The following is a 21,093-nucleotide window of genomic DNA, read 5'->3' as shown; positions in this document are numbered from 1 at the left end:
TGATAGGATGCCACCTGTGCAACAAGTCCAGTCGTGAAATTTCCTTGCTAATAAAAATTCCACAGTCACCTGTCACTGGTATTATAACAAAGTGGAAGCGATTGGGAATGACAGCAACTCAGCCATGAAGTGGTAGTCTACGTAAAAAGACAGAGCGGGGTCAGCGGATGCTGAGGCGCATAGTGCGCAGAGGTCGCCAACTTTCTGCAGAGTCAATCGCTACAGACCTCCAAACTTCATGTGGTCTTCAGATTAGCTCAAGAACAGTTGCAACGGAGCTTCATGCAATGGGTTTTCATGGCCGAGCAGCGGCATCCAAGCCTTACATCACCAAGCACAATGTAAAGTGTTGGATGCAGTGGTGTAAAGCACGCCACCACTGGACTCTAGAGCAGTGGAGACGTGTTCTCTGGAGTGACAAATCACGCTTCTCTGTCTGGCAATCCGATAGACGAATCTGGGTTTGGCGGTTGCCAGGAGAACGGTACTTGTCTGACTGCATTGTGCCAAGTGTAAAGTTTGATGCAGGGGGGTTATGGTTTGGGTTTGTTTTTTCAGGAGTTGGGCTCAGCCCCTTAGTTCCAGTGAAAGGCACTTTTAATGCTTCAGCATACCAAGAGATTTTGGACAATTTTATGCTTTCAACTTTGTGGAAACAATTTGGGGATAGCCCCTTCCTGTTCCAACATGACTGTGCACCAGTACACAAAGCAAGGTCCATAAAGACATGGATGAGCGACTTTGGTGTGGAAGAACTTTCCTGACCTCCACCCGATAGAACACCTTTGGGATGAATTAGAGCAGAGACTGCGAGCCAGGTCTTCTCATCCAACATCAGTGTCTGACCTCACAAAGGTGCTGGAGCCTATCCCAGCTTTTCAATGGGCTCAAGGCACACAGTAACAGCCTGGACAAGGTGCCAGTCCATCACACCTACCTATCCAAATAACCTGACTGCACGCAGACATGGGGAGAACATGCAAACTCCACACAGAAAGGATCCCGGACTGCCCCGCCTGGGGATCGAACCAAGGACCTTCTTGCTGTAAGGCGACAGTGCAGATAATATGCAGATAATTAAGCAATTTAACTATGTAAACTAAATCTAAAGCCAGTTGAGGATTAGAGCTGATTTAATGTGGCAATTTCACCTTACCAGAAAGTCAAAATAGGATTGTCATACTATGATTGTTTTATATTAATCTGATTGAATGTAAACGCACATGTGCGTTATAAGTGACATGTTAAAATAAATGAATGAATGATTGTGTAAACTGTAAACCTTATATGCATTATTGACCGCTTTGAGTGAGAGTGTATGTTGCCCCGGACCTTTTTGTCATTTATTTTTGTTTTCACTCGGGCTGAACACGCTGCTGTACAGTCAAAGTGTTGGAGGAAATAGCGTGTGCTTGAGTTTGCATAGCACTTGGGTGTTAGCAAGGTGGCTGAGCTAAGTAGCTTTAGAATTGACACGTATCTCTGTATCTAGCTCAGATATAAATTTTACCAGTTTATACCGCATTAAGGGAAATAACATAAACATGTACCGACAGTGTGTAAAATAGCATTTATTCCTCCTAAACAAGGGCGAGTGCAGGTAAGCTAAAATACTAACTGATATCATTTATGTTACACTGAAGTTGAGATGCTCAGTACTGTCACTTAATCTCCTCTAATCTCTGTATAGCACTCATTGTATATCAGCTACATTCAGCATTACATTTACAAAACAAGAATATTATAAAAGACTTTGTAAGGTCATGAGTAAGCAGGGACTGCCGTGTTATTATGGCTTCAGCTGTGAAGGAGACAAGAAATGTGTGTGTGTGTGTGTGTGTGTGTGTGTGTGTGTGTGTGTGTGTGTGTGTGTGTGTATTTCAGGTACTGTAATTAGCCACAGTGCTAACTAATCTTGCACTTGACAGGGTTACTTACTTGACCTCGGCTAAACTCTCTTTCTCGTAATGTCTGCATTGCAAATTGTGATTTAAAAAATAAGTTCAACGCTGTTCCAGGGTTAGAAATTTTTAGATACATGTTATTTGCCTTAGATTACTACAACTGTGATGACAACATTGTTTGTTAAAATTTGAACATCAAAATGCATCCTAAAACTTACATGGAACAGTGGCGTCTCCTTATGCTGGGCGATTTTATCTGAATGTTATTCAAGAATAACAAAAGTGAAAGGCTTTAAGAAAGGGTCAGAAAATAATATTATAGATTTAAGAGAGATTGGAGAAATAATATGTACATAATTTGGGCATTTAAGCAAGCATGTTACACTAATGAACATTCATCTATTTTTATTTTATTTCTGAATTTTACCCAATTCCTTTCAACCTAGTCATATCAAATTTTAGCTTATTTTGTTTCTACAGACCCCAAGTCCTAAATGTATTTAATGCTTTGTGCTCATAAACACATTTATACATTTAATTATCAAGAATTATGTATAATTTAAGTAGATATGTTTGGAACATAAATATTGTGAAGTCGGTCTGCAGTGATTTGAATAAAGGTGATAACTTTGTAATAGCTCAGTTTTGTCTTTTCTGTGGTAAATGATCTATTTTAGTTTTACTTACAGTTGCAATAGGAAATATTCCACTCAAAAAGAAAATAAGAATTTATATCTCTTAACATCAATGCAAAGCTAGATTTTGCATTAAGGTGTCTATCAGTTGAATGATACAACAAATGACGAAAGAAAATAAATAATGTAGTATTTTAGGGTAGCAGGGTATTTTGTTAATAATGCTGTCACAGTTATTCAACTTCTACCTAATAATGCAGATATTAAAACCTGGGCTGTGTCCGAAATAGCATACTTAATCACTAAATTGGAGGCAGTGAGCACTGCTCGGCCAATAGCAGTACGCTCCTCCAGTATGCAAGTGTGCAGTATGCTGCAACCTCGTACGTACTACGTCCGGTGTCTTACCAATGTCACGTGATTCATGACATCACGTCGCCACAGTTATAACAATTTTAAAATCAGACAAAATGAATTCTGTCGTTCTCCACAAAGGTACTCATAACGTTATTCAGGGTTGTACTTAGTCATAATGTTTAATTTTTGTCTTACTCCGCTTTCCGCCATCTTTCTTCTTCCACTGCGAATGTCTTTGCAGCTCCAGTTAAATTATGGGATAGATAATCAGACTGCAAATGTGCTGTGTTTGCATACTCAAGAATGGCTGCTCATGCAGTAGGTCATGTGGATACTTTTTGTCTACTGTTGAATACTACATATTCGGACACACTACCCGCTCTCGCGTACTGCGAGTATGGAAGTATGTGATTTAGGTCGCAGTCCTACTGCTAGTCTGTATGACCTAAATAAAATCATTGGGGCTAAATAACGACCCCTAATTTGCTTCGGCTGTGCTATAAACACCACTCGGACATGTTCAAGGTGTGTTGCAACAATGGTGAAAACTAAGTAGCTGTCACAACAGATGAGAGAGGAAAGAATTTCTTTGCACCAGATGGGCAACGGGTATAAAAAATCCAAGACCTTGAACATTCCTAAATCGGTTCTAAACCGATTTTACTTTTATCCAGAGGCCTTAGCAATCTCCACAGCACAGCAAAGGGACAAACCAGTGTTACTTCAAAAGACTTGCAGGATGACCTGATGAAGGCTGGGACAGTTGTATCAGTGGCAACCCTAAGAAGACCACTTCATAACTGAGGACTTCATGGCCAGACTCAGTAGCTATGTTTACATGCAAAGAATTTCTTTAATCTGATTGAATTCACTTTAAATATAGATTAAGACTGCTGCAGGAACTGTCAGTCTTTTTTGTGACTGGCATCCTGGATTCACAGAAATACCAAGACATTTTAAAGAGGAAAGTTATGCCTTCTGTGGTGAAATGCAAGGCGCATTTTCAAGTAATTTAAAGCTGGGTTAAAGAATCAATCCTGAATTTGTAAAAGTCCTATAGAAAATCTTTGGTGGGATTTAAAGAAAGCAGTTGCAGCACAAAAACTTAAGAGCTAGAAGCTTTTGCATGAGAGGAATGGGTGAATTTTCTAGAAATGAGGCTTGTTAGCACTGAAATTAATTATTAGAGGTCAAAAGATTTTCCATCAAGTACTGATATCGTGGGTAATTTATAGTGCACATGGGCATTTGTCCTGAGAATTGGATGTTTTCCATTTAAACTTAATATAGTTAAATTAGAATTTTATATTTGCTTGTATGTATCAATCAATACACCACAATCCCCTGTAATGTCAGGGAGGTTGAATAATTTTAGTTGCAACTGCATGATAAACATGTAGTAATTTATAAAAACTATATAACTACAATACTTGTTTTAACCAAATCATGAACCGTAACTTGTTCGATTTGAATTTGGCTTTTGATGTACATACACACTTGATTCATTTAAAGTGGTTTAGGATACCACCACTGTGCATAAATGTCAGACAAATATTAAAGCAGCTAGGGGAAACATGTAAAAGGCTTAGTTAGCACAACAATAAATGCTTGTTAAGCTTGCTTTAGTTTTCTTTATTCAGGGGACACTTTCTGATCACCGAATGCTGTTGGCTTGATATTTTTGGTTGCAGCACTATTTTTGCAGCGTTGACATTAAGGTGTTCACAAATTGCAGTAATGCTGCACATGCTACACTTAACACTAGTACAACACATAATGGCATGTTAATACTATGTTAATGTTATAGCAGTGCTGAGAATGGTCCACCACCCAAATAACATCTGGTCATTGGAAGTCCCATGGGGGTGTTTTTCTATTACCAGTTAGGATACAGCGAGGTTACAAAGTGTTCAGAGCATCAGATAGGCTTCAGTCAGTAATTGAATACCCAAAGACTCAACCCAATATCTTGTGGAAAGCCTATGGTCAGGTACCAACATACATTTAGCCTATTAGTATATCTCTGTGCCTTCTGAATGTGCTCCTTGTCCCCAAATTCATAAGTATGTGTGTGTTTATTTTCTGTCATCTTCCCTCTAGGTACACTACGTCAGCAATGGCAGCAGGCCAAAAGAAAACCAGCACAGAGACCTGTGTGTTGCCGGGCTCCAGTGGAATAAATGGGGCAAAAGCTCCAGGAGTAACGCTTTCAGAAAGGAACTGTGACGGCAAGTCTTCTCGACTGTCCAAGATGGCTTCAAACATGCAAGAAAAGTGTGCAGCGTATGTCCTGGCCCTCAGGCCATGGAGCTTCAGTGCCTCACTGACACCTGTGGCTTTGGGAAGTGCACTGGCATACAAACTGGAGGGCTCTGTGGACTTAGTCATTCTGTTGGTGTGCGCTGTAGCCGTCTTGGTTGTGCACGGCGCTGGGAATCTCGTAAACACTTATTACGATTTCTCCAAGGGAATAGATCACAAGAAGAGCGATGACAGGACTCTGGTGGATCAAATACTCAAGCCACAAGATGTAGTGATGTTCGGGGCTGTGCTGTACTCTGTGGGATGCCTCTGTGCCACATTATTGTTTTTCCTCTCATCGCTGAGGCTCGAGCATTTGGCTCTCATTTACTTTGGCGGTCTCTCTAGCTCCTTTTTATACACTGGAGGTAAATGTGGCTTAAACTGGAACATCTCTTCTTATCTATCGAGTTTCAATAGAAAAAAAAAGATTAGCAAATTCTGTTTAACCTGTGTTCCGTTAAAAACAGAAAAATGACAATATTTAACATGTTATCAAATCGACTTTACTTTTTTGTGTTCTATCATTTTAAATGAATGGCTGCAACATGTTTCAGAACGTTGGGACAGGGGGGACTTTTACCATGTGTTACATTCCTTTTTTATTAACAATGTTCTGAAGTCATTTGGCAACTGAGAAAATCAGTTGTATTTGTGAAACTGGAATTGTTTCTCATTATTGCTTGATTAAAACACTTTAACTACACAACAGCCAGGCTGTTGTAAAATGCAGATTGTGGCTTGCTGTTGTCTTGCTGAAACAAACAGGGACGTCCCAGAAAAAGGCGGCCTCTGTGGCAGCATGTGTTGCTCCAAAATGCGTATATACAGTATCTTTCACTTATTATGTTTTTACAGATGTGCAGGTTTGCTATGCTTTTGGCACCAATTGCTATTGGCTCACCCTTATACCATGACACATGCTGGCTTTTAAACTTTGTGTTGGAAACAGTCTGGATGGTTCTGTTCCTCTTTGACCAGCAGAACACTATCTATTATCCTCAAAACATATTTGAAAGCTGGACCTGTCAGACCATAGCAGACTGCATGATGAGCAAAGAAGTTAAGCAAAAAAGTTTTGGACGTTCTGCTTTGTGTCTTAACTTGTATTTGTAGTTGCAATGACAAACTGTGTTTAGTGATAAGAGTTTTCCGGAGGCCATGTAGTCATGTTTGTTACAGAAACATGCCACTTTGTAATGCGTTGTCATCTGAGTGACCTTACGTCACAGGCATTTCATACTGTTTTTTAGCTTTGCTCTTCATGCACAGATATTTTTTTCTAGATTTTCTGAATTTATTCATAATGTCATGATCTTTTAGATGGTAAAATCCAATTATTCCCTGTAATTGGTGCATTAAAAACTATTTTGTCATGCAGGTCAAACCTTGACCTGTCCCTACTCATAAACAGCTGAGCCATTCATTAATGTTTCTTTTTTACTCATGCCATGTCACAGTGGCATCACCTGTTACTCATTCACCTGTTTAGGTTTCCAAACTCCATTCCACAACTTCCACAGGTTTACATCGCCTGTGTTTCAACTTTTTGGATTATGTTGCAGTTATTAAATTAGGAATGTATTTACAAACATCACCGGAAATAGTGAGAATTTCTTCTTTGTGCTGTTTTAATGAAACAGATGTAAAAGCCTGTTTACAAATCACTGCTTTCTGTTTTAATTGCATTTGTTTTATCTACTGTCTTAACTTTTTTTGGAATTAGTTTTTTAGTAGGAATCCTTTAAATGTTATTACACACAGCACATTGCAGTGATGTTAAAATAACTGAATATTTAAAATTTAAAATCAAGAGGGTACTAATACTAAGCACTGTTACTCAGCAATATTTAAGTCAAGTCAAATTTATTTATACAACGCTTTTTACAATAGACATTGTCTCAAAGCAACTTTACAAAATCCAGGACCAACAGATAAAAAAACCCCTGTTGAGCAAGCCGAGGGCGACAGTGGCAAGGAAAAACTCCTTTAAAATTACAGGAAGAAACCTTGAGAGGAACCAGACTCAGCAGGGCCTATCCTTCTTAGGTAGCCTGGATGATACTTTAAATAAATAGGATTTACACAAATCATACAAACACAGAATTAAAATGAACTACAAGTTATAACTAGCAATAAATAAATAGATAAATAAATAAATAATAATAGTTATTATTCAGTCCAGTCAGTAATAAAGTCTGTAGTGAGTTCTTGACATTCTTTGTGCAAACACGCCAGGTCCCTGTCACATCCGGCAGGAGCAGCATTGTTGGCACGGCAGTCTCAACTTCATTCCTTAACCTCGGGTGGGTAGACATCAGAACGACCTTGGGGTAAAACAACAGAAAATGTAGTTAAAAATGTAAAATGCGAGTTGAGTAAAATATCAGTTTTACAGAGAGTTTTAGACTCCGGCAGCCCTAATTATTACAGCATAACTAAAAGGGAGAGCGAGCTGGTAACAAGATCATGAAGGTCCACAAAGTTGAATCAGTTCATCTGGACACAAGTTTGTTGTAGAGATACGTTTCGTCACTCAATCCGAATGACTTCTTCAGTCATGAAGGCTTTCACAGGACATCAGTGCCCACCTCCCCCACCCCCATCAAACCTAAGTGATCGGACAAGAAAGGCAGAATGACATCAACCCAACATCACTGATCACCACAAGTTTCTATGACCAAGAACCCCCAAGCTATGCGCCTTTGTCTATATGTGTTTTCAGTGTAGACTTAAACATTGAGACTGTGTAGCAACTGTGTAGGAATTTATTATTTGTAGGGATGTAACGATGCACCGGAAGACAGTTAAAAATCGGTGCGTGTGTGCCACGATTTGAATCGGTTACTAATTTAAGATGAATCGATATTCACTTCAAACGGAGGGCGCTGGCGCTATATTTTTTTTTACACAGAAAGGGAAATGTGCAGCATTATTATGCATAATTTGTACCTATCTCGGAAATAGAATGACATCATTATGTAGATAAATTAAATATAAGCACAAATCCAGTATTTTATTTTAAATAGAAGTAGTAAAAGGAAACTTTGTCATAACTTGTCTTCAATTTAATTTTGTTTAAAAAAATGGGAAAAAATCGTATCGTGAACCCAGTATCGTGAATCGTATTGTATCATGGGTAGAGTGTATCGTTACATCCCTAATTATTTGTAGTTGCTAAAAAATCTTTATTCCATATTTATAAGGGTATGCACTTTTTAGTACAACAATTATTGTTGCCACAAATCTAATTATAGTTATTGTTATTACTTTCCTAATTGTGATATATCAAATTCCCCTGTTTACTTTAAAGACCCCTGTCGATTACACAATACCCTTTCTGCCTGAAGGGCTCTGGAGTGGTTCCTTACTAGAGAACTAACACAACTTCTCTGTTGTACCACCTCAATCACACAACAGGAGTTGCTGTTGCAGCCACAGCCATATGCTGTGTCATTTGTGCCTTGCAGAATTTGCCATTGATTCTGTATACCCAAGTAAAGTTATTATTTTATGACTTTGATTTTACATTATTAATATTTTAGAATAAAAAATATTATTGTATAAAATTGGAAATAGCTGAAATGGTTGAAAAGTGAAGTATTCAAGATTTCGCACAGCACCTCAAGTGTTTATATTTAATAGCTGAGAAGTTTGAAGTCTGTGGAGTTTAAGAGATTAACATGAATTATGCCATTTTGCACAATACTTACTTGTTAACCTTTCTTGTTTTGTAGGAATAGGCCTGAAATACGTGGCACTCGGTGACGTGGTCATCCTGATTACGTTTGGTCCACTGGCAGTGGTGTTTGCACACGCGGTACAGGTGGGTCACCTGTCTGTGCTGCCGTTGGTGTATGCTGTACCCCTGGCGCTGCACACTGAAGCCATCCTGCACAGCAACAACACGCGTGACATGCACTCTGACCGGCAAGCTGGTATTGTCACGCTAGCCATCTTGGCCGGCCCGGCCCTCTCTTATGTACTCTACAATGTGCTGCTCTTTGTGCCCTATGTGTTTTTTTGTGTGCTGGCTACACGTTATACCATCAGCATGGCACTGCCGCTACTCACACTGCCCATGGCCTTTCCTCTGGAGCGCCAGTTCCGCAGCCAGCACTACACCAAGATCCCTCAGAAAACAGCCAAGCTTAACTTACTTGTTGGACTCTTCTATGTCTTTGGGATCATTCTGGCACCAACAGGGAGTCTGCCATTATTATAAAATGTTTTTGTTAGATTCTTTTCTTTGTATAATAATGATTAAAACAAATTTTTTTTTTTTTAAATAAGTTGTTATAATAATAATTGCATTTTCTTTTAAAAGTACTAGGATGTGTTCAGATTAGAGCAAATGCCAATGTTGCTTCTGAGATCCTGCAAAAAATTCAGTACACTAGTATACAAGTAAGACTTCTGTGGCTCATTCAGTTAATATCCAAGTAGAAAATAAAGAGGGTTTTCTTTTTGTTTGTTTGTTATTATTTTACTGTGAAAGTTTTAAGACTTTGCATCTTTGTAGAATTTTATTTTCATCTGAGGTTCAAGTATGTTTAATTTATTGCTTAATTTATGCTAAAGAGCTAACCAACACTACAATGGTTAAGGCGCTACTTGTCAAAGTCAGTATTTTACAAAAGTAAGCATATTTAAAATGTTGTAACTAATCCAGTGCAACTGTCATGTCAGGAAAGTATTATGCCCACAGATGTCCAGTTCCCAGGTCCATCAGTTACACCCTACATATACTGTGTAGGACCAGATTTTGAGTACAACAACGTTACATCATGAAGTCATTTCACATTCAAGTATGTTGATACTGACTGTATGTTGGCCAAAATCAATCTTTTTAACATGGGAGGTTCAACACAAAATGGGAATGAAATTGTATATAAAGAAAATTGTTTGATGAAAAAGAGAGAAGCATCAGATGTTAAAAATAAACATTTTAAACAGAGTTGACTGGTGAGATTTATTTGATTTTTATAAACAGTGGTTTACTTTTAAAGTGGGAAAAAATGTCTTGTCTCCACACAAAAAAAATTCCAAAAAATTTAGAGCAGGATCAGTCATTGAAATTCACTAACCTACAGCATTTTACATTACCCATGACCCCAACAGACCTGTTTAGGTCACGTGCTAGCAATCGAGCTCTTTTAAACGCAGCAAAAGCTTGAAATTTAATAATAAACTCCTGATCTAGAATTGTATTTAAGACATGCAATTCCTCTGCTTTACCGACAGATGGTGCCATGATTTTGCATTGTGCCTTATTTGGCTGGCGAGTAATTTTCATTATCACTTAACCAAACTCTACAGGAAAATGATATATAAACATGTATAAATAAATGGTAGTGGTAGGTTGTCGGTTAAAGTACTGAACTAGTACTTAGAAGGTCTACAATAAAGTGAAAAAATTACAGTGGTACCTTGTAACTCAACGACCCTTAAACTCAAAATCTTTAAAACTCAGCGCCGTTAGATGAGAAATTTGTACCCTTCAACTCAACGTGTTCAACTTTAAAAAAAAATTGATGTATATAATTTCAAATTAACAATGAACAGCCGCTTTGTTCAGCGCTTCAACACTTTTTTTTAGAACACCTTTGTCATATATACATATACAGGTGTACAGTACAACAAAATTCTTTCTTCGCATATCCCAGCTTGTTTGGAAGTTGGGGTCAGAGCGCAGGGTCAGCCATTGTACAGCACCCCTGGAGCAGAGAGGGTTAAGGGCCTTGCTCAAGGGCCCAACAGTGGCTGCATGGCAGAGCTGCTATTCGAACTCTCAACCTTTCAGTTGATAACCCAAAGCCCTAGGCTACCACTGTCCATACATAAGAACTACTTTGTGGGATTCAAACCCCTACTCTAGGTATTAGAGTGACCGTTTTTAAAGCAGTGTGCCATATTCACACGTTTATCCTCTTGAGACACTTGGAGAAAAAGAAAATTTTACAAATGCTGTTGTAGCTAAAACAAGTTAATCATAGCAGCCATTTTTTGAAATCATATATTAAGTCCTTACTAAAGGGTAAATGCTATCTTAAATAACTGACGTGGGCAGCATGGTTGAGTGTCACCTGGCAACATGAGTCCTTGCACCTTGCTTTCAGTCACTGTCTGAATAGTTTGACATGTTTTCCCAATGTCCATTTCTCTGGGTACTTAGGTTTAAAGGTGGATTAGCTACTGTTAATTTCCCCACTGTGCAAGTAGAAGTAAAAAATGAGTGCATGAACTCTAGCAATTATACAGTAGAATAAATGCAGTAATGTTGTAATGCTGGGGTGAAAACAGTAGAAGGCACTGTTTCTTCATTAACTTTTTATTTCAATGACGCAGTAATCCGTCGTCATAGACATGCACGGACACACACATGCAACATTACTGCTCATTTGCTTAATTAAAAAAAAACTAACATAAAATATGGCAATTGCAACTTTTATTCTAAATTTGCAAACCATATACGTTTGTGTCCTGTTGGATAAGGATGTGTTTAACTTTCTGGTCAGGGTCAAAGTAGGTTTGGTTTGCTGGGCAAAAGATAGAAAACACCTCGAACAGGTCACAGTCCATCTTAGGCCAAACACACACACACATACACAGGGGAATTTTTTAAAGCTCTAATTGACCTGACTGCATGTCATTGGACTTGTGGGAGTAAATCAGCGCACCAGGAGAAAACCCACAGAAACACAGATGCAGAGAGAACGTGCAAGTCATCTAAGCCTGAGCTCATCTTAAATGGACCAAAAGAAGTAGAAATGTGTGCTTCAGTCAGTTGAGTTATGTTTCAGATTGTTCAGATCAGCAAAAGATGTAAAAGTCTACAGCTATCATGAGTAATGTGTCTTGGGTGACTTGCATATGTGTGAAGGGACAAATGATGCGGTGTGTATAGGAAATTTGAAGAGACATATGCTGCCATCAAGGCATCTCCCCTTTTCTGGGAAATACATGGCTATTTCAGCAAGACAAGGCATGCATGTGTGACTTTGTAAACACTGTGTGCTTGACTGGCCTGTCTGCAGTTCAGATCTGTCTCCTGTTGAAAGTGAATGGCACATCATGAAGAGTACAATAAATCAGACAATTGCTACCATGGACTGTTCAAGCAAGAATAGGTGACAATTGTGCTTGCAAATTAATAGGCAAAGTGATTTAACACATTGGTAAAAATGATTCTGTTCCATCTTGTTTTAAGTGTGCAGATATCAAATTCTAAATTTATTTATATTTACACAATGAAAGCTTTACACAAGCCGTAGCCTAGTGGTTAAGGTACTGGACTAGTAATCAGTAGGTCGCTGGTTCAAGCCCCACTACTGCCAGGTTGCTGCTGTTGGGCCCTTGAGCAAGGCCCTTAACCCTCAATTGCTCAGATTGTATACTGTAACTGTAATGTAAGTCGCTTTGGATAAAGGCTTCTGCTAAATGCTGAAAATGTAAATGAAGTTAACCCAGATATGAATGTAAAATCACATCAATTAGAAACAGAAAAATGACAAAGAGTTATAAATTATAATAATGATAATAATATTATAAAAATGAAGTGCTGTCAAGTCGCTTCAGACTTCTGGCAAAGTGTTTCTCTGGAACATCCTATCTTCTGTTCTGGTCTTCAGGCTTCTTAATGGCTCCTTCATTGTTCTTCTTATTGTTATCCTCTTCCTCTTTACCTTTAACTCTATGATGCATAATTGTCTTTTTCACTGAATTAGTTCTTCTTATTATGTGTCCACACAATAACATAAAAACAGAACTGTACCTGTGTACTCATCTAAAACAGTAGTTCTTAGCTTATGAGTTGCAAGTCTATTATATGTGGTTCACAGATATGTATAAAAGTTTAGGCAAACATTCATTCATTGGCTGTTTTATCCTGGTCAGGGCTAAGCAGGTCGGACACCAGCTTGAAACACTAGACACAATATTCTGACCACAGTTACACTGTTGTCAGCACTCAGTGCTACACACAATACTTAGCAATGGTGCTGTGCTGAGAATGATCCACCATCCCACTGTGTCAATTACCCCGTTCTATTAATAGACACATTGTGCAAAGTAATAAATGGGCTACAGCTTAGTACTTTAATACCTTAGTGCATCCAAAAACAGATTTGTATGATCATTTTTAGTTATTATTAATTACATGCCAGTGTCCCTGCAATGTTGAGAATAGTTTACAATTCAAATTCAAACTATTTAAATCTGTAGTGTTCCCTTACTGCAGGGGTGGGGAACTTTTTACCCACTGAGGGCCAGATTAATAATTACATATCTGGTCACGGGCCACAGACTACAATGATGCAACATACAGCCTTTTACTTCAACAAAAAAGAAATCCGTTGTGCATTTTTCTTGAAAGACACGACATTCATCATCAACTATCCTGTGCTTTGACATTTTTACAAACTTGAACAGACCTCAACGCCAGACAAACGCAGCTAATTGGACGAACCTGCAGTCATGGTTGTCGCAGCTAATTGGTTCATCTGATATACGCGTCATCATTAATTGCGGGGACAGAGACGCCTGGGCTGCTTTGCTTGCCTTGTTGCTACCGCGACCCTGAAATGGCTTATGCGGAAGAGATGATTATGATGATTAATTGCATAAAGCCCAGACAATAAAATCTAGGAAATATATGGTGGGCCACATTTGACTGAGCAGGGGGCTGTATACGGCCCGCGGGCCGGAGGTTCCCCACCCCTGCCTTATTGTATTACAAAATGCATTTAGTTGGTGGTTACAGCATAACATTGCCAGTAAGTGTAACAACCAGTAGTGGCAACTAAGTGTACATCTAAAACCTTTTCAATTATTCCACTCCTTCACTGAGATTAATTTCTTACCAGAGCTTTACTGCAGGCTGAAAATTATTGTTTATTTATTTTCCACCCAGCAGTGACATTAGGGTGTTCAATACCCAGAACATTCACAATGCCCACAACCTCCTACAACCTTTTCAGGTTAGTGTCAGTGTTAAGCCGAGATTAGTTTACTATCCAAATAATATCCAGTAAAAATGTTTTAATGATGGTCCCTTTTTATTAAAAAGTTGTAAGCTCAGTAAATAAAGCAAAATATTACATGCATTATTAACTAGATACTCCAGTGCTGTGACAAAGTATTTTCCCCACCCTTTCTTTTCTAATTTTGCTAATTTTCCACACTTAAATGTTTTTGATATTCCAACTTATTTTAAGATAAATACAATAAATAAACAATACATGCAATACTGCAATGTGTTTATATTATCACTACATTTACTGAAGATAAAGATTTATCTACACATCATCTATGTAAAAAAGTAACTGCTTCCCTAAACATAATTACTAGGGCTGTCGAAGTTAACGCGATAATAACGCATTAACGCGACCTCAATTTAAATTAAAAAAATTAGTGCCATTAACGCAAATTCTAGTTCATGTTGACACTTGACTGGTAGAACAAACGTTTTAATGTCGGACTTGCCACCGTTTTTCATTTGCGGTTTGTTAACATAATGTAACCGATCGTGGTAGTGATGCACTTGCATAATAAAGAAATAAATACACGCTATATTCACAAGTTGTCGGGAGCAGAACACTTTATTACACTTAATTAACTTCTTCTTCTGTACCGAATACCGGAAAGCTGAGTCGAGCACGTTAGTTCATGAACTATGGAAGCCCCAAAGGGTCAAAACACACTCACTTCGTGTAGAAACGTCCATCAAACCATCGTCACGATACAACCACAGACAAGTCTGATACAATAACTACGCCTTATCCCACCTAAAGCACCGCTGATCTACAATGTTTGCTGATGGAGAAATTCTAACCTACAATCTGACATTTACTGCCTAGTATGTGAGTGAATAAACTCCCTTACAGTTTTCTCTTGTCCCAGCAGTTTTTAACATAAGTACATTTAGCATAAAATGTGTTCACCATTTTAATTGTAACATTTCACTTAAAAATCCTTGTTTTCTATAACATTTACACAGATTTTTTTTTAATGCGATTAATCGCGATTAACTATATGAAATTCTGAGATTAATCGCGATTAAAAAATTTAATCGTTTGACAGCCCTAATAATTACTTGTTGTGATTTGCGACTTGTAATGAGTATTTTTCAACACTAAGGAGGAATTTCTGTCTGCTCTTCTTATTATTTAATTCGCTACATTAGAGGGTGTGGAGCATAAACTGCCCATTAAAGGTCTTGACCTTAATGGGATTCAAGTCAGAACTTTTACACAGTCAGTACACAGCTGTGTACTTCATACTATTTGCTGCTGCACAAAAAATACCTTTTTTAAATTTTGAGGCTTGAACTGAAGGATGGAAATTCTCTTTTAGGATTTCCTGATAGGGAGTAAAATTCATGGTTCTATCAGTTATGACAAGTTGTCAGAGCAGCCTCAATCACTACACTACCATCACTATGTTTAATTGTTTGTATGATGTTCTTATAGTGGAGTGGCGTGTTAGCACACATTCTGTGAAATGTTGGTGCACTGGCCTCTTCTGGAAAGGTTTAACACTTTCCAAGTTTTCTTAATTTGTGGATATGGCTCTCAATAGCCATGTTACATGCAGCCTAATAATCCATTAAGAAATATGACTAATAGCTTATTTGGAATAGTTCAACGTCCATGTATACACCTCAGTAGGAATAGATTAGTCCAACTGAGGCCATTCTGAATACAATTTCTATCCGACTGAACAAAGTGGGTAAAGCTTTTTTTGTATTTTCTGTTTTCGCCTCACAGCAAGAAAGTCCTGGGTTTGATCCCCAGGTAGGGCAGTCCGGGTCCTTTCTGTGCGGAGTTTGCATGTTCTCCCAGTGTCTGCGTGGGCTTCCTCCGGGAGCTCCGGTTTCCTCCCACAGTCCAAAAACATGCAGGCAGGTTAACTGGAGACACTGAATTGCCCTATAGGGGAATGGGTGTGTGTATGTGTGTGTGTGTCTGCCCTACGATGGACTGGCGCCCTGTCCAGGTTGTTACTGTGTGCCTTGCGGGCCATTGAAAATCTGGAATAGGCTGCAGCACCCCCTTGCAACCCTGATTGGATAAGCGGTTAAGAAAGCGAGTGAGTGTTTATTCAATTTTCCCCCAATTATCCTGCCAATCTAGTGGTATCCAATTAACTGATCAAAATTCACCCCCTCCTGCTGCAGACCTGCACTCCAACACGTCCTCTGCAACAAGTGTGCAGTACAGACCTCACCTTTTAACCTTTTGAGGCGGGTATTGGTATAGTGCACGGAGCCATTGTTCTGCCCCTTACAATCATGTGTCAAATGAACTCAAGAGCTCAAGATGTTAGCATAGGTGGCTAACGTATTTTACTGCTGCACCACTTGAGCGCCCCACATGGAGAAGTCTTTAAATAATCTGTTAAATATAAGAATAATTGCCATTTAAACACCTGTATCTGATTACTTTCAGTAAGTTTAAGTATGTTCTGCGCGTATGCATTTGCATCACAGTGAAAGTCATAGTAAAAGTGATAGTGAAAGTGATATTTTGAATAGAATACGTCCATGTATACACCCATGTATACACCTCAGTAGAAATAGTTTAGTCTAACTGAGGCCATTTTTAATACAATTTCTATCCGACTGAACAAAGTGGGTAAATCTTTTTATTTTTTTATTTTTTGTTTATTCAATTTTCCTCCCAATCTAGGTGTATCCAATTAACTGATCAGAATTATCCTGCTGCAAACCTCCACTCCAACACATCCTCTCAAACAAGTGTGCAGTACAGACCTCATCTTTTTCCTGCATGAGGTGGGTATATATTGGGATCTGTATCGTGCACGGAGCCATTGTTCTGATCCTTACAATCATGTGTCAAATGAACTCAAGAGCTCAAGATCTTAGCATAGGTGGCTAACGTATTTTACCGCTGCACCACTTGAGCGCCCTACATGGGGAAGTCTGCTCAATATAAGAATAATTGCTATTTAAACACCTGTATCTGATTACTTTACAATTTTGGAAGTTTAAGTACGTTCTGGGCATGTGCATTTGAATCATAGCGAAAGTTTATAAAATTTAACATGACAAAGCAAAAAACTGTTCTGCAGAAGAGAAAGTTTATGCTGCAAGAGAAAGTTTATGCTGCAAGAGAAAGTTCATACTGCAAACTTTAAAAGACTTACAAACAGTTAGGAGGATGGACGACCATAAAGCACACAATAACAAGTTGTTCAGACAAGTATTTGAGCAAATAAGGACAGTGGGATCACGTGACCTAAAGAGCAAATTAAAAACAATTACTGTCTACTCCCGTCCTTTTTATAATAAGTAAATGTGAAGTACAACCCAAAATCAGAAAAGCTGGGACAGTATGGAAAATGCAAATAAAAAAGAAACACAGTGTTTCTTACATTTACTTCAACTTTTATTTAATTGCAGACAGTATGAATCTAAGACATTTTATGTTTTGTCTGGTCAACTTCATTTTATTTGTTAATATAAATCCATTCCTGCATTTAAAGCCTGCAACACCTTTCAAAAAAGTTGGGACAGGGCAATTTAGGGCAATTTAGGCAATTTAGGCAATTTAAAGTATCACAAAGAATTTGCATATTTCTTACTCTAGAGTGCATAATATCAATAAACGATTCAAGAAATCTGGAGGAATTTTGATCCATAAAAGGCAAGGGCACAAGCGTAAGGGACGTCAATGCATTTTTCAACAGGACAATGCAAAACCACATGAACACATTACAAAGGAAGAAGATGATATAAGTACTGGACTGGCCTGCCTGCAGTTCTGGCCTGTCCTCAATAGAGAAGGTGTGGAGAATTTTGAAACAACAACCCTAAAAGTTGCACACTTTAAGACATGTTTACAGGTGAAATGGGGCAAAACAACACCTGAAACATTTCATTACTTGATATCCTCTGTGCCAAATGTGTTTTAAGTGTTGTGAGAATGAATGGCAGCATTACAAAAAGGTAAATACTTTACCTTCCCAATTTTTTGGAATGTGTTGCAGGCCTTAAATGCAGGAATGGATGGATATTAACAAATAAAATGAAGTTGACCAGACAAAACATTAAATATCTTGGGTTCATAAAATAAAAGTCAAAGTAAATGAAAGAAACACTGTGTTTGTATTTGCATACTGTTCCAACTTTTTCTGATTTGGGATTGTACAATTTTCTGAATCTTCCATAATTTTAAAGCAATTAAAAAACAAACACACCAGCTGAAAACTCAGGATTTCAATGACTGTTTTGCATCTGTATTTCAATCTCTTTAGAATGTGGCATCATGTGCTGGTTTTTAAGAACTTCTAGCCTGCTTCACATTGCCAGGCAGGTTCTTTTTAAGTGATGTTTAGATTCAGCAGGTCTGGCAGTAATAATGCCTGGGTGTGGCCAAGGACGGATTAAGGATAGTCTGGGCCCCTGGGCAAAGAGTTGCTAGTGAAATTTAACCCAGCTGTCAATTGAATTTGGTTAACTGGTTGATTTAGTAGCTAAGGATTTAATTACTTTTTCACATAAGTAATTATTTTTTTCTTATTTACAAAGCATTTTATATTTACTTTTGTTATTTATGTCATATTACATGTGTGACAACTGATGTGTACCCAAATGTTGAGTTGGGTTACAAGGTGGATGTACTCAATAACAGACACAGAATGGTCCAACATTCCTAATAGGATCTTGTGGTCATATTATGGTGGACAAAGAGTGCAGATTAGCTTGTTTTTGACATAGTGCAATTGACATATGAGGCTAGATCTCGTGCTTCCCTTCACTGCTAACACTGCGCTGAGGGGAAAAAAAACAGAAGTGAGTGGCGACGTGGGGCGGGTGGGAGTGTCAAATCTGAATCCGCTGTTAGCCCAGCTAGCACGCCTGTTGTGTTTTGCCTTCGTTCTAGTGGGACTCGGCTTGTCGTTTTCTGCCATTGTCCTCGCTAGTAAGGATGTGGATTGAATCAAAAAGAAAACAAGGGAGGTTTGGTGAAGCCTAATGAACCATCTGAACCGACACCGATGAGGACGAGTCACTGAGCCTGGCTGCTATAGATAAGACTTGTATATGCCACCAACACACATGACTGCTCCGTTAAGGTCTTCTCTCGCGTTTATCTGAAGCGTTGAACACGGTTTAATCTTTAGGAAGGAGAATATTTCGTGGAGGTATTCATGCTGTCGACAGGTAAGCTTGTGTTTGTATTTTCCCAAGAGCGACATTGATGGTGTAGCTGGGCGATGGCTTTATGGTTTTAGCTCGGATCGGCTGTCATTATTCAATATGGGATATTCAGTGCAGTCGCTCCATTGTTTTTTTTTCTCTTAGCGGTGAATACGGTGCAGAAATCAAACGTTATAGTTTATATATAACAACAATGTGAGTGAAGTCCTATAAATGTTGCCTGTCAGTTTTATTGCTACAGCAGAGATTTCAACGGTGACACTGTTAAGGAATTACGAGCAATGCACAACACAACCTGGGAGATTCATTTTAAGAGCATCCAGCTCTCTCATCCGTTACTATACTCACCATTTGTCATCATTACCAGTACCTCTTCTGGGGGGTTGGGGGTTATCTACAGACTTGGACCCCCTTACCAAACGTAACACAATACAGCTATTTATGTTTGTTTGTTCAAAAGTTGTTTTTTGAAGTATCACTGAACATAATTTAAACCAACAAAGTCTTCAGAAGTATTATTTGTAATAAGTATTTTATTAATTTAATTTTCATAACCGGCTTAATCCTGGTCAGGGTTGCGGCGGGTCTGGTTCCACTAGGAAACACTGGGCTGCAAGGTAGGAATACCCTGAATTGGGTGCCAATCCATTTTAGGACTTTGGCCTATCATGTCTGTGTAGACACCCGGCAGATCCATAGCAGTCGGATAGCCTAACAGACCCCTGCAGCACTTGAGCGTCGTTAGTATTTTATGTTAACAAATATATTAGTATCGATGAATATGCGTTTTGGAAATGTCCCCAATGTTCTCTTGCCATGCCAGGATTATTGATGTTAAATTTCTCATTTTAACTGATGCTTATTTCATACAGATTCATAAAAATATGTTGATTATATAATGCATTGTTGTTTAACTTAAAAATAACACATATACACCACAACTGCATGTTAATTTACCAGTTATTTGTGATCAAGGCAATGGTGGGTCCATTGACACCCTTGTTATAAATACACCCTGAACAAGTACCAATTAATTATACTGCATTACAGCAGTCTATTATGCTAGCCCACCACCACTGAAATCCTGCTTCGAATCTCAGCGGTACTATCAGCTGGCTGGGTGTAAACACAGACCCGCAATGGATTGGTGCCCGTCCAGTGTATTTCTACTTTGCGTCCAGTGTTTCCTGGTATAACTGGACTCCCCTCGACCCTGACCATTGTTTAATACAAAATAAATAAAATGAAACTACTATACTTTTACCCTCATCACAAATATATATTTACAAATATCCTCCTGCCATTTCATTACTAGGCCTGGAATTGTTAAGATTGTAACTGACTATTAATTTTCATACAAACAGTTGTGATAAGTGATTCTTGGTGACACTCATTTTTGTGTTCATTTTTTGATTCATTTTTAGAACCGCTTTATTCTGGTCAGTGTTTTGATGGGTCCGGTCAAAACATGTACATGTTGGTATTTGGAGTAACAGAAGTGTTTGAATTAATACTGAACATTTACTGTTTTGGATGATTTCTTAACCACATACAATTTGTAAATTAGTGCTCTATCGATTGTGTTAGTCTTCTGGCACACTTTGTCATGCAGAGTATGCAATTTGGGGCAAAGCCTTTTGTTGATTACAAGCCAAGACAGCAGGCTTGCAACTTAACTGCTAATATCCATGGGAGAACTTGGTGACCCCAAAGT

The 21,093-nt window shown here is 38.4% G+C and overlaps 2 protein-coding genes across 2 annotated transcripts in view; both read left to right on the top strand.

The window, feature by feature from the left end:
- Nucleotides 1-1,526: 1,526 nt before the first annotated feature.
- ubiad1 (UbiA prenyltransferase domain containing 1) lies at nt 1,527-10,154 on the top strand. The gene is made up of 3 exons (XM_062998549.1): nt 1,527-1,600; nt 4,997-5,565; nt 8,935-10,154. The coding sequence occupies exons 2-3, from the start codon at nt 5,013-5,015 to the stop codon at nt 9,420-9,422; spliced, it is 1,041 nt and encodes a 346-aa protein (XP_062854619.1). The 5' UTR covers nt 1,527-1,600; nt 4,997-5,012; the 3' UTR covers nt 9,423-10,154.
- A 9,023-nt stretch (nt 10,155-19,177) lies between these two features.
- The window catches only part of mib2 (MIB E3 ubiquitin protein ligase 2), a 171,960-nt gene continuing 170,044 nt past the window's right edge, over nt 19,178-21,093 (top strand). Inside the window, exon 1 of the mRNA XM_062999171.1 lies at nt 19,178-19,382. Coding sequence (XP_062855241.1) covers nt 19,370-19,382 — 13 coding nt within the window. The 5' untranslated portion in view covers nt 19,178-19,369. The remainder of the gene's footprint in view (nt 19,383-21,093) is intronic.

This window comes from Trichomycterus rosablanca, chromosome 7, assembly GCF_030014385.1.
Source record: "Trichomycterus rosablanca isolate fTriRos1 chromosome 7, fTriRos1.hap1, whole genome shotgun sequence".
NCBI classification, from domain to species: domain Eukaryota; kingdom Metazoa; phylum Chordata; class Actinopteri; order Siluriformes; family Trichomycteridae; genus Trichomycterus; species Trichomycterus rosablanca.
The sequence above is the reverse complement of the archived record's forward strand: the minus strand, read 5'-3'. Positions and strand labels throughout refer to the sequence as shown.